General features: G+C 42.5%; 1 protein-coding gene across 1 annotated transcript in view; it reads right to left on the reverse strand.

Moving 5' to 3' along the window:
* Window positions 1-6,918: 6,918 nt before the first annotated feature.
* STK31 (serine/threonine kinase 31) overlaps window positions 6,919-15,297 on the reverse strand; it is a 35,447-nt gene continuing 27,068 nt past the window's right edge. The window contains exon 2 of the mRNA XM_086947184.1: window positions 6,919-8,998. Within this exon, the coding sequence (XP_086803310.1) occupies window positions 7,160-8,998 (1,839 nt within the window). The 3' untranslated portion in view covers window positions 6,919-7,159. The remainder of the gene's footprint in view (window positions 8,999-15,297) is intronic.

Here is a 15,297-nt window from a genome sequence, read left to right on the forward strand (position 1 = left end):
CACATCTACTGCACTGTTCAAAAAGGAAGTAAAGGCGATTCTCATGGAAAAATTCACATGAGCTTCACTGAAGGACATGACTTATATAGATGCAAACAGACATTCTACATGACACTTGGGCTCTCTCGGCCCGCACCTTTCTCTGTCTCCTATTATGCATAACTTAGGATTCAGTTTTGATCTACCTCTCGTTTGTTGGATTTATGCACACTATGTACACACATATTTTTATTTTGTATTATGTTGTATAACTCTCACTGCTTGATATATATTGGTATTTTGTATTGTGTTGTATAATTTTCCCTGCTTGTAAAGCGCTCTGATATCCGCAAGGGTCTGGTTCGCGCTCTATAAAACTTTCAAAATAAAATAAATAAAATAACATCACAGACTTCAGGCGGAAGGTCAAAAGCTGTCAACTGATGCCGCTCAATCTCCATACAAGGAGGTGGAGGCTGGACAAGTTCAGGTGAAGAACCAGTCCCCACTGCAGCCACAGAAGATCCTTCAGAAGAGACGGTCTGATCGGAGGGCCAATGACCATACTCAGAAGGTCGTGATACCAGACTCTTTGTGCCCATCCGGAGCCACAAGAATGACTTGAACCCGGTCGTGCTTGATTTTTGTGAGCGCTCTGGGCAGAAGTGGTATAGGCGGAAAGGCATATAGGAGGCTGGAGCTCCACTCACGACAAAAAGCGTCACCAAGTGAGTGCCACCCTGGAAACTCTAATGTGCAATACATCGCAGGTGCTCTTCGGAGGCAAGCAGATCAAACCAAGGCTCTCCCCACCGCAGAAAGAGACCTTGCACCCCTCTGGATGGAGACATTTGTGATCAACTAGGCACAGATGGCGGAGTTCATCAGCTCTGGCATTCAGAGAGCCCGCCAGGTGTTGAACCCCCATGGTTATGCCCAGATGTTCCAGCCATGTCCACGACCCCACCTTGCCCTGTTTGTTGCAGTACCACATGGAGGTGGTGTTGTCAGTGAACACCTATACCAGTTTCTCCTTGAGAGAGGGAAGGAATGCTTAGAGTGCCCGTCTGAATGCACAGAGCTCCAAAATGTTGATACGTAGATAAGGCTCCACCAGACCAGATGCATCGGACCTATGACTCCCCTAGATAGCTGCCCCATCCCAGGAGTGACGCATCTATCACCACCATTAGATCTGGTTGGGGAAGGGTTCTGCCTCGGACCTAATCTTGGTTCATTAGCCACCACCACAATTGGCACGCAGTTCCCTCCAAGATCTGGACGTAGTCAGAAAGATTCCCCTGATGCTGCATCCACTTGAACTTCAGGTCCCACTACAGAGCCTGCATATGCCACCTGGCATGATCAAGGATCAGGATGCAAGAGGCCCAGCAGCCTCAATCATTCTCACCGAAATCCAGGAAAGAGGCTGAAACATCGGTATCATAGCTTGAATATCCTGGACTCGCTGCTCGGGAGGATAGGCCAGAAACTGCACAGTGTCCAGAACCCCTTTAATGAAAGGGAGCGGCTGAGAGGGAGTCAGGTGTGACTTCGGCATGTCTGGAGGTGGGAGATGACAGCCTGGGGCGAGACCGCCTCAACAGCCAGTCGCCAAGATAGGTGAAAGACTGGTACCCCTGATCTATGCAGATGAGATGCTACCACCGCCGTCACCTTTGTGAACAGCCAAGGGGCACTGGTAAGGCCAAAGGGGAGCACGGTAAAGTGAAAGTGCTTGTGACCCACCGTGAACAGCAAGTAACGTCTGTGGGTAGGTGGGACAGGAATATGAAAATAAGCATCCTGCAAGTCCAATGCCACCATCTAGTCTCCTGGGTCGAGGGCAGGAACGAACCTGGGCCAAAGTGAGCATCTTAAACTTCTCCTTCCAGGGAAAGAAGTGGAGGGTCCGAAGGTTTAAGATAGGCGGCAGGCAGTTGTCCTTCTTGGGCACCAGAAAGTAGCGGGAATAGCAACCACTTCCTACTTTTACGCCGGGACACTGAGTAGTTGCGCACGTTATAAAATTAAATACCATGACATAACATACTTCTGGCACAAGGACCCTCTCTTTGGCCCAGTTAGCCAAGAGAGCCACAACTTCCTCACAGGGAATTGCCAAATGATCCTCCAATAGTCGTAAGAAGGAGGCATGCCGGAAGGGGGATTCTTCAACAGCATTGGCTTCCTTCAGATCAAGATTTTTTTTAACCAAAATTTCCTGGAGGCACAAATTCTTTCCACAGACCACCTAGATGTCCTAATGAATAAATTCACTAAAATATTAAAACTCAAATGGCAGTCTCAAGCACATACTGGCATTCAAAGTTAACCACCCTCTTGCATATGCCTTCGACCTCAGAAAAATGATGTGCCTTTCTCAAAACACAATTTCTCCTTGGCAAAGGTTTCTCGGACATCATTGGGAAAGGTATTTAAAATCATCTGTAGCACCCAATTCTACTTCACCCACACTTGTTTAAAAAGGGAGCGATACACACTTCTACCCTCTAATCCAATAGTATAAAACAAGCCTCTAGGTGTATTTGCTGGAGAAAAGGTTATCATCACAAAGGAATAAGAAAACTTCACCCACTGCCTCCTTTGCAACAATGAGCCATCTGCTTTAACCCTTTCGATGCTGATGACGAGCTCAGCTCGTCATCACCCACGGGTGGCGTGTGCTGATGACGAGCTGAGCTCGGCATGTAACGCGGTTATTTTTAAAAAGCCGCACAGCGCAAAAATCGCCGCAGCAGCGATGCGGTTAAATAGAAACAATGTTAGTTGAGATATGATTTGAGTGATTCTAACAATACTGAGAAAAAAGTGCTCTATAACCAAGTAAACAAACAAACACAAGAAATGAAAGCAGAAATTCAAGCCTATCGCCATTTTCTCTGCACTCCATGGTACAGCACAGCACGATACCCTAAGGTGAGCATGGATGAAGAGAGTCAGGTTAAACATCTGGAATAACAGTAATAGTGTAAGAAACCAAATCCAGAAATTCAGACAAATTGAAAACCGCCAATTGTTTTCAGGTATGTAAACCCAACTGTGTTGTCAGAGTAGGAGCAAGCAACAATAAAAGATGGAAACTCAAAATGGTGAATCCGTCAGAAATGGAGACTCCATAAAAAAGGAAATATATTAACAGTTAGAAGTAGTGCTGAATCACATAATTACAGTTTACAGTAGTTAACTATCTACGGTGTTGTTACCAATATAGCGAATTCCCAGCTTAGATATTCACTGGTCAACTTTAGGAAATTAGTCCGTAGTGTAATATTGTAAATCGAAACATAAATTACGAGTTCCCTGTTTTTACGGAGAGCTGGATTGACTCCCGTTACTCAGCTATCACACACAGCCCTCCACACTTACTTTGCCAACTTTTCTTACATCTCCCCTTAACCATCACAAAAGAGGGGGTGAGCAATAAGCATGGCTTAATAACATTTTGGAACACCCCTAATGCTGAACCAACCTCTCTATTATCCTCTTTGGAATACCATTGTGAGTCTGTTATTGACACTTAAAGCAGATATACTAACAAAGATTCTGCTGATTCTTCTTTTCTGTTATACTATCAACCAGTGCCCCAAATCACCTTTTTTCTTCCAAAATATCCTTTTACGGATTGCTCTCAGTCCTTCTGTAATGTACTGGCAGATTCCTTCTGCATCAAAGTGGATATTTTAACAATTTTAAGACTTTACTGCAGCAACAATCCCTGACATTATTAACCCTAATCATCAAGTCACACTCATTAAGCTTAACAACTTTACTTCTTTAACCCCTTCCACACTCATGACGAGCTGGGCTCGTCATGGTGTAGCCTCCTCAAACACTGATGACGAGCCCAGCTCGTCAAAAAACAATGTAAAAAAAGAATTTTCAGCACAGAGGGGGAAAACGCATAGCAGCCATGGAGTTAAAAAAAAAAAAAAAAACACAGGTTAGGCTCGCTCCTTCCCTGGAAACGTCCCCAAGATCTGGAACTCACTCCTCAACTCCATGGCTGCTAAGGGTTTTCTCCCCCGGTGCTGCATTCCCAGATTTTCCATTGTTCATGACGAGCTCAGCTCGTCATCAGCACAGCTCAACCGTGCCTCATGACGAGCTGAGCTCGTCATGAACATCGAAGGGGTTAAGGACCTGTGCTGCAACCCCTCATTTTCTTGCTTCAAAACATGACCTCAAATCTCTATTACTCAACAACTAGTTCAACTAGAACATGTGATGACATACGCCTCCCAAGACACAACCCTCTCCAACCATTCCTGTCTGGGAAGTCCACTGACAACTTGACAATGCTGAGTATATCCCTTTCCCCATTACCTATTACTTGATTGATATATTTTTTCTGTATATTCACTGTGTCTACTGTAATGCATTGCTGTCATATGTATGACTGTCTGCGATTCCCACCTGACCCTGGTCACGTACTTGTGAAAACGTATTCTCTAAACATGTAAAACGCTTTTACCTTTGGGTCTAGCCAGCGTTGTATAGAACTAAAAAAATAATAATAAAGTGATGAATATGCAATTAGTTACACACATTCAGAAGAATAACTGTTTGGACACCCCTCAATTTGGCTTCCGCGCTTAACACAGGGACGAAAAAGTTATTTTCAAAGCCACCAAAGTAATTCGGATGACTTTGGAACAAGGATGAAGAACTGCCCTTATCCTGCTTGATCTATCAGCAGCCTTTGATACAGTTAAACATGAGCTGCTGATGGATTGCTTGAGTAGGATAGGCGTTTCTAGAGTAGCCGGGGAACTTCTGAGCTCCTTTCTCAGTAAGCGAGAACAAGTGGCTAATCTAGGTGACTTTACATCACCCATATACTCTCTTACCTGTGGGGCTCCATAAGGATCATCACTCAGTCTGACGCCTTTTAATATATATGTTAGGCTTCTGGCGGAGCTTATCAGATCCTTTTATTTTTCTCTCACGTCTTATGTAGACGATACACAAATAGTCAACTCTCTTAGGCCAGGGGCCTCAGGTTGCGACCAGAGATTCAACGAATGCATGCAGTGTGGATGGCCAGAAACAGCCTTAAACTCAATTCAGCTAAAACTGAGGTTTTGATCCATGGGACAAACCATCTTACTGGTCTCTATCCCGGTGGCCACCTAAGCTTAGATTTCCTACCGTTCATGTTAGGACAGCAAACAATCTTGGTGCGAGCTTTAATGTTATACTAACTTTTTCTGATCAAGCTAACGCAGTCACGTCAGCGGCATGTTCAACACTCAGGCTTCTGAGATTTTAGCATTTATTCCTCCCCAACCACAGAAACTAGCGGTCACTGCTCAGTTGCCTGTTATACTGAGAAGGAGAATGCAATTCCTTCAGAATTTGATAAAATATTTGTGAATTTGTTTGCCTCTTCGTTTCTAGCTCGGATTCAGGCTTTGATATGGGTCACCGAGTGCCATAGTCATAGAATCTCAATGATTTAGTATTCTTCACTATGAGTAGAAAAGCAGAGAGGCACGGTTACTTTATGGGGAGTGCTCGACTATACAGGATCTGTAATGAAGACATATTACTGACATTGGTTCAAACAGGAGAGTTATTTGGGATACTGGCAAGTCAATGTTTATTTTATGCTTGATTAGCAAGTAGAATTATATACATGTGGACCCGCTTTCCAGGCAGAACCCAAGAATAAGAAACGGTCTGCCATTTTCTTGACTAATAGCAAAGGTCAGAGATTATTTCTGGACTCCCATTGTTGGTCATTCTGAGGCCTACGCACCAACAATCAGTTTGTGCAGTTTTAGCTGGTATCAGGATTGTAAGAGGGCAGACATTATAACCTAAGTCTTTTAGTTGTTGAACCAACACCTTCTCTAACATTTCAACCAGTGAGCAAGACTAAAAATGTGGCCATTATTTGCCAGATTTTAAAAATCAACGAGGGTTTACTTTCCAGAAGAGTTACTTCTTTGCCTGGCTTGAGATGCAATGAAAATAAGCCCAGCTCAGTAGACAAAGGAGGAATGCAGCTTGCTAGTAATGGTCATTCCCACTATTATGATCTCAATTTTGCCACACCCGGGTGAAAAAAGCTGTTGTGCGTTTAGCAAGAGTTCTACAAAGATTTTCAGATTTGAAACGTCTATTGCTGGATTTTTAAATTATACACGGATTCCAGAATTTGTTTTGCGTGGGTATAGCAAGGTAGAAAAATGCAATAAATTCTGATTTTAGAAATGGTTTCAACAAACCAGTCCACCTCGCTTACAATCTTTCATGCATATTTTATGAGGGAGGGAGCAATAGTTCAGATCAGGCAAAAAGATGTTTGGCACATTGGATGAAGATTATTACGAGGTCTCTAAATGAAGGCACAGTTTTGGGTATTGGGACGAAAGTCCAATGTATTGCTTGAAAAATCTGTATGTTCCTGCCCTGAAACATTTTTCTCAGGAGCCTGTTTTGTTTCTCCATTGTACTCAACAAACTTACATGCCGACTTGGGTTGTGCCATCAGTTTTTTGATTTTATCAACATCAGAACTGGGCTGCAATGACTAGGTGAGAAGCCACATATAGCCCCCCTTGTGAGTAAGAGTAGTAAAGGTCACACAAATCCATACTAGATTGTGGTGGCAGTGTGATTTTAGTACAAGAACGAAACCGTTTTTTACCTGTAACCCTGTGATGAGACAATCTACTGGCTCACCCAATATCAAAGGAAATTCCATGTCAACTAACTGAGTTTTCAACAAAATAAGAATTTCACGTTCATCCACATCATCATCAGGCTGGTTCAGCAATAACCATTTTGATTCAGCAAAATAATTATTTATCTGGTTTACATTTTTCAGACTAATTAACCATCAAGAACCCCAACAAAAACAGATCAGACTGCATCCAAGTGAACATCAAAATGTCAACATATTAGGCAGACTTATTGCAAAGAAGCCTCACATTGCCTTTATTTGGGCACCAGATTGTTTTCAAAATGAACATTAAATGCCCATGAATATATGCCTGACAATGGAAAACTGTAAAGGCATCCACGTGAACAAAAAAGGCATACATTCTAATAATCCTAAACATAACTTGAACATCGATATGTGCATTTGGCTGCACCCTGACAGGGCATTATAGTGTCCATCAAAATAACCATCAAACTGAATTCAAGAGATTTAGCTGCCTGACTGTAGCTGTACGTCAACATCCTCATTGGGGTTTGCTTCATCCACTTCGTTTACGCCACTGTTGGAAACAAGAGGTTCATGAGCTTCTACTGTCAGGAAATATTCATCTTCGGCTACTTGAGCAGCTGTTATCTCGCTAGCACCAGAGACCAGCTTGGACAGCAGAACTTTAAGATTTCTATCCCTGCTACAACTGTCCAAGTCTGGGGTTCCATCTTGCATTATTTTAGATTGTTCTCCATGACTAAGCCAAAACAAAAGACAGCCATATGAATACATGTCTGTTGACGGGGAAGCCAAGCGACCAGCTTTTACTTCTGGGGATGTTAAGCTCAGTGCCCCAATTGAGTTTGAGAGATTGCGCTGTTCCTCTGTTTTTGTGAAATCACAGTCCCCAAGCATTCCTTTCTGGCGATTCAGTGCAAACACATTGTTCTGATGTACTGATCCGTGCACAATGTTAGCTTTGTGGAGTATCTGCAAGCCACATGCAACTCCCTTCATCACCATTGCAACTTCCTGGGTGGTCAAAGGCCTATTTGCTTGAATTTCTCTCAGACTTTCTCCAGGATAAAAGGGGACTATCAAATATGCTAAAGGATCAGACTTGCAGAAGAAAAGAAACATTAATGGCAACAACTGAGATTCCTCCTTCAGCTCACACCAGGCCATATGATATTTAGCTGCTCGCTCAATCACCTTTGCTTCTGTATCAACATCAACAGAATAGCCTTTCAGCAGAACTTTCCGACCTTGGATATCAGCACAGACCACCGGCCTTTTGCTGCTAAGTTCCTTCATTGGTTCTGCATTGAAAAGTTCACGTTCAAGGCTAACTGAGAGAAGGCCACCAGAGTTTATATAGTTAAGAATTCCTGTTTCTGGGTGTAGCAAAGGCAACTCCGGGAACAACTTTTCCACCAAACAGCGTAGTTTATCATATTCTTCTTGTTCCTGATATATTTCTTCAAATATTTTCTCTCGCAGTTCAGCAATATGTTCTTTTATGTTATTGACATCAGTATCGCAAGCATCATCTGACTCTTCTAAACTTCTTTGCTCAATAGTTTTCCACCTTAGCTGAGTCTTTAATACTTTCAGAGATTTTTTAATCGCAAGTAGCTTGTCAACATTAGGGCTTTTGTGGAGCCATTCGGCTATCTGTTTTTCAAACTCAACACTGTCTGTGTGTTTGGACATTACTACTTGGATAAGTTCCACTTCCTGTCGGATCTTCTGCACAACCTTGTTGTAAGCAGAGAGTATTATATTCTTTTCAGTTTCATCGGGCTCAGCACCAGAAATGTTAAGCTCCTTTTCGATAGCCGATTCAACATTATTAATAAGCTCATCAATGTTGCCTACAACTCCGTCAGAAGTTAAAGGTGCAGTACTTGTTAAGTCGAAAAATTCACTGAGATCATTGAACCACAGAAACAGGACACTCATAGAATCATCTGTGTCACGTCGGACCGTGCTGAACTTCTCCATTTTTGCTTGTTTCCATTCATGAAAATCTTGGAACACTTCATCAGACGCTTCAGCATTTGTGGCTTTACCATACACATCTTCCAGTGCACTAAATAATTGTTCTAAGGCTTTTGTGCGTTTTGAAAGGGATAACTCATCCACGTCTCGAATAAATTCTTGTACTGCTGAAAACAGAGCCTCCTGCACAGTATTACGTGTTTTTATTAAGCCAGCCACTTCCTCCGTGTCTTTGCACAACTGAATTGCCCGTTGTGCAACATTGTAGGATTCCCAAATATCTCCAAGTGGTTCCAGTGAGGATGGTGCAGTAACGCATTCTTCAGAAACAATTTGTACCTGTTGGGACATATAAACAGAAGAGTGTCTTTATAGGGTTTCAATATGAACGTCTGAATTGGTCAATAATAATCATCTGAATACCGTGTCCAGTATGTACGAAGATATAAAGAATTATGGAAACACTGCAATAAAACACATACAAATTGGACAATAAACACCACCTCCCATGACTAGAAAAAGACTGCTATATTAATTTGAGAATACTACCATAAAAAGTATCTCTGTATCAGGCTCCAAAACCTGCTGAACTGAAAAACCTAAACAGAAATAAAAATTGGTTTTGCTATAATACATAGAATGTATAAGGCGGAAGCGGCTGGGATAGTTTAGTTTGAAAAATACATATCATTTTACGTATGCTGGATTATCATCCAAACATGAAATTAGTACAGGGATGTGTAAATTATGATATTTGGAACGGTACTATGCTAGAATAATTACAAAAACGTCAACCATAATTTGCTTTTATTACAATGAGGTTTAAGTCATCACAGGTTATAAAATAGAAATGGTGACATTGAAGGCATATTTTATTTTATGTTAACAGTTTCAACAAAGCTACATTTAAAACTATGGCCAGATTGCACACAATATTGATTACACCGAGGTGTAATTAATATTAAAGTCAATAATCCAGGCATTATGCTTTGCTCATCACAAGCCCAAATACAGAGAAAGTAGCAAGCAGAAAGTGGGAGCCCAGAAAATACACAAACACAAAGAGCCAAGCAAAGAAACAATATTTCGCCAAAAATGTTAATCCAGTTAAAAGACCATAATCAATTGTAGCAGAGGAAGTAGAAGCATCTTTAAGAACAACAGCCCCAAGCAAAGCTATTTGCAGGTCCAAATAACAATGCAAAACAAAGGTACGTGTGGAATTGAATTTGAATTGAAATTGAATTGAAATAATTTTTTATAAAGCGCAATAGTTACCCGCAGGCGTCCTAGCGCTGATAATTAACAAGTGTGTATGAGGAGGGGACTATGTTTATCTACTAAATAGGAGAGTTTTTATTTTTTTCCGAAAGGGGAGAAGATTGGGCTCTGAGCGAAGTGAGAGGGGAAGGGAGTTCCAAAGTCTGGCCGAATTCACAGAGAAGGTTCGCCCTCCGCATCTCGCTCTTTGCAACCTGGGGTTACTCACTCACAAGGCATGTGTCGACCTAAGCTGTCTGGTGGGAATATAAGGATTAACTAGGGCGTGATTTAAAACTGCTCCTTTCTTCCAAAAAGCACGGTGGGCAATACACAGGCTTTTGAACTCTATTCTTTCCCTAATGGGTAACCAGTGAAGGTCTTTAAGTTCAGTTTTCACAGGTTGGCGACGAGGGATGTCCAGGAGAGTACGAGCGGCACAGTTTTGAATTACCTGGAGTTTTTTTAGGGTTGTTTGAGGTGCTCCAAGGTAGAGGGCATTCCCAAAATCTAGCCGAGATAGGATAAGGCCCTGAATCATGATCTGTTTTGCCTTTAGAGGGAGGAGTGGAAGGATTTTGCGGATAAGCCTAAGGATACCTAGGCAGGTAGCTGACAGTATTACTGCCTGGCAGTTGAATGTAAGGGGTTTATCCATCCAAATTCCCAGGCTTTTGATGGTATCCTTAGGTTCTGGGGCTGAGCCCAATAAGGGTGGCCAGAAGGAGTCAATGGATTTTAACGGGGAGTTACCTAGTATCATTAACTCCATCTTGTCTCCATTTAACTTTAAGTATGACTGAGTCATCCAGGCGCAGACGGCTTCCATACAGCCTTTTAAATCACTTGGCTGGGTTAGAGGGTGATTCAATGTTACCACCAGCTGGGTGTTATCCCCGTTGGAAGACCAAGTAACCACCTCCCAGACAGAGACGGGGACTTCCTGACATTCAGCCTCAGAGACCCATGAGCAGAACATTCATAGAATTGGTGGCTGAATCAGATGACGACTGCATTCACGGGTGGTTTTATTCTATATTTCATGGACTGTAGAACACAAAAAGAGTGGTTCTCTTCGAGCTGAATACACACCAACTGCTCGACCAACATCGGGGAATGGCAGTCATGCGCAGGCAAAACATACCCTCAGGAGCTATTATGAGAAAAACTACTAACTGAGACAGCTAAAACATGCTAGGACCTAAGGTCAAAGTTTGCAAAGGCCTCTGCACCAACCCTTCAAGGAAGAAAACACAAATATGGCACTCAAAACTGAAAATCCTCAAGCTCTCCTATGTGCCTGGCTGAAACAATGGCAACCAGATTGCCACTGTGAGTTCAAACCTAAAAGGAACCTCCTCTAAAGATTCAAATGGTACACTTTATAATCCCCAAAGAACCATATGAATGTCGAGTGAACGGACCTTAGAATGCACCAAAAAACAGAAAAACATCCCATGAAAGGACAGCCAACTCAAAACTCCTCAACAGAAGAGAGGTGTAACCCTCAATAGCCTCTAGAATGACTAAGGAGATCCCCCTCCATATCTTGTGAAGTGGCCTGGGGAGGAGAAGTAAAGAGGTAAAAGGAAATAATGATCCCTGAAACCCTGTAGAGGGCAACCACTCCAAGTCCTATTCACAGAAGAGCACCTATGCGGGAGAAAACAAGCCCAATTATGGAACTACAACCGTTTTAATCTCCTGAAATACCTCCAGGTGGATATAGAAATCATTTGAGGATGAAACTATCACAATTGGTATGTCTGCTGCACATTCCCCCAACTGAGGGAGAGAAGATACTTAATCAAGGTCATGTGAGCCTCTCTTCCCAAGACATCAGGTAATGAGCCAAAGAAGCCAAGGAGGGAGACCTGGTGCCCTTATTTGTGCGGATGTATGACTTTGCCACCTTGTTCTCCATCCACACAAGAACGGTCTTTCACTGACTGTGTACAGAAAAAGACTGCATTGCCATTTAAACTGACCACAGCTTCCTCCACTTTGAAAACATAAAAGACTCCTGGGCCAACCACAGATCCTGGGCCAACCACAGATCCTGACCCAAGCCAGTTTTAAGCGTGGCACCGCATCCCCTACTGAGGGCATCTCCCCACAGATAAAAACCTTCAAGAGGCTACCACTGGAGAGAAACCCCCAAAGACAGACGTACATGAATGAGTAAACGGTATTCGTGAAAACTCAGATCACAGTACTCCAGGGATGAATATAACTACAAGCTTGAGTTGGAATCTGACCAAAGCTACCAAAAAATGCAGACTGCTATACCCATTAAGAGCACAGCTGTTATTCAGAGCACTCTACAAAAGCAGGACACCTCTCAGTGGGTCCAGACCTTTACAGAACAGGCAGGCGGAAGACATACATGACCTGAAGGTGTGTTGAAAAGAGCTCTCCAATGGCAAGAAACCTCGTTGGATTTTTTCTGATCCAGCCAAATGCCTGGAAAACGCTGTGTCGTGTGACAGTGAACCAGTGGAAAAGATGCAGCATGAACCAACCATTCGTCAGGTACTGATGCACCTAAATTCCTTTCACATGTAACAGACCCGCTCAGGGGAGAGGATGTGCCCTAACAGCTACGGCGGTCGACCTCGAAGCTAGGAAACCGGGTTCTGTCTCGGCAGGTACGCTCAACATCCTGTGATTCTGGGCAAATGACTTATTCTCCCCACGTCTAACAAGAATGAATGTGTTCATCTGTAATGCAACTGGTGCTCATGTGAAGTGCTCTGATACCTTCAGGTCTAGTTTGCGCTATATATATATATAAAAAAAAAAGTGCCAAGCACCTTTGTGAACATCCTCAAAGTCATCTTGAAACCATAGGACAGGGCTTAGAACTGGGTTTGCTCTGAGGGAATTTCAAATCTCAGGAATCTTTGAATCTATACATGAATCTGAACATGGAAATAAGAATTTTCCATATCTATGCAAGCCAAGATGCCACTTGGGGCAACTATAGGGATATCATTTTGAAACATCATTGAAATATTTCATACCCAATGAATGAGATTGCCTCCGCCCCCCCTTAGATTACGTGAAAAGCACACCTAAGTAAGGGCACCAAAAAAAAGTTGCAGTACACCCGAAAGACTATTCCACCCGTGGAACAGGAGTGATTTTCCTCTTGGGCAGGGGGTTCGCATTCTATGATATCAGCCAGGTCTTTGAATCTGAAATCATGAGCAAAAATCTAGGGTAAAGCCTTTGCAGACCCCTCCAAACGCTCTCCTCCCAAAAGTGGATGAATGCCTAAGTAACATCTCCTACATAGATGAGAACCTGTGGACGACTTGGCATAAGAGGGATCATATGGTCATCCCAGCTTCAGATTAAGAAAAAGTGATCTTTTAAATTCTGGTGGATCCCACATTGCAGCCTCTAATGCTGGAATGGGACATGCCTTTTGGAGGAAAACAAAACAAATGAGCAGACTGGAATCTTGGGTTGAAACATATCCAGAAAAAAAAATGGAAGCTGGGGCGAAAGGGTAGAGTCTGTGTCGAATTCTCTGAAAACTTCTTTGCCACCTCTTCTGACAAAAAACCTATTTGAACCATAAAGGACACTTAAGCAACAAGCACTTCTGAGAAGATCTCAGAGAAATGCTTATGGCTTGCCACAGCTCCCACTGTTGTCAAAGTCAATGTTCTCGGACCATAATCAGAGCATCAGATGCACGCTGAAGCAGTTGTACCTCTACTTTGTCTATGACAAATCACAGAAACTGATACAGGGGAGAGATTGCACTCAGAGAACCCATGGCAGCAGATGGTTTCCTCTTTAAAGAAATGAATCTTACCAAGAAGATCCTATTAAATAGCATCGGCAGAGGCCAGATTCATGAAACATGCCAGACTGTGCACAGTTCTGGACATTTTTCTGTAAGTTCAGCAGAGAATATAGCTTCTTCCAAATCTATAAAACTACACGTTTTTCAATTTCTGAGCTCACTTTCAATATCAGATACTGAATGCTATTCAGGAGAGGGAGGCCAGGCAGAGAGGTTGTTAATGGTCAATTGCATCACCAGTTTGTGCAAATACCTCAGAAGTAGGAGGAACTTCCTTAAGGCCTATATTGTCCTGCATATGAGCCAAAATATCAGCCACCACCTCTCCACTAACACATTTCCCGAGGAATCAACCAGGGGAACTTAGGGGCTGGACAGACACTTATGCGCTTATCTAGTACTGCTTGAGTAGTAGCTTCAATTATGGAGCGAATATGAGTAGCAGTCATAAGAAAAAATGGCTAATCAACCAACCAAGCAGCTGAAACTGGATCATGGGCCTCCATCGGGGGTCCACATATGAGACAAAGGAACAGAAAAGGAAGACAAAAAATTGCTGTCACTAAGTCTCCTTATGCTCAACTCACTGGCACCTCTATGGGCTTTTCTGGAGCCCCAGCATATGCGAATACTTATATGGCCATGTTCGAACTGGAAAAATATTATGAACAACCTAGACTGGTGGCAGCACGTCAAAATGTATTGTAGGTACATAGACAATATTTTCATCTTATGGACAGGCACAGGCTCCCAATTTGAAGCAATGGTAGATGGACTCAATGTTGTTAATCCAAGGATCCAATTCACGTACAATTTGAAACAACAGAGAATTCACTACTTTGATGTACTGATCTCCAAATCTATTGATGACCGCAAATTTGAAACTGCTGTGTTTCAGAAACCCACTGACCGGAAGAGTACTTTGGCATATGCAAGCTTTCATCCAAAAAATCTGCTGAGGAATCTACCATATTCACAATTGATCAGGGTACGTCGCATCTGTTCTAATCCCAAAACTTTGGAAGATAAAGAAGTTGAGTACTTAGAACATTTTAAAGACTGGGGTTATCCCCAAGATGTACTTGACGAATGCTTAATACGAGCCAAAAGGAAGAACCGGTTGGATTTACTCAAACCAACTAGCAAATCACAAGGTAAAAGAATGGTTTTTGTTTCCAAATACTCTACATCATCTACCACCATAAGGAGGATCATTAACGCAAGATGGGAGATGTTAGAACATGAGGCAGATTTTAATGGCATTTTTTCTGAAAAACCTATTAATGCATACACACGTGTAACAACTTACGATCTTTATTGATAACCCCCAAAAAACTCTTTTGGATACAGAGTTTAAAGGCACCTTGAGGTGTAATAATTGCATTCATTGAAACAATGTAATCACAGGCAAGACACTGACGCACCCACTGACTGGCAAAAAAATTACCTTAAGGCACACAAGCGACTAACTCTAAAAATGTAATTTATTGCATTAAGTGCCCATGTGGCAAAGCCTACATTGGTAAAACGGAGAGAAAAGCTAAAATCCGAATCACGGAAC

This window comes from Lissotriton vulgaris, chromosome 12 (assembly GCF_964263255.1).
Source record: "Lissotriton vulgaris chromosome 12, aLisVul1.2, whole genome shotgun sequence".
NCBI lineage: Eukaryota > Metazoa > Chordata > Amphibia > Caudata > Salamandridae > Lissotriton > Lissotriton vulgaris.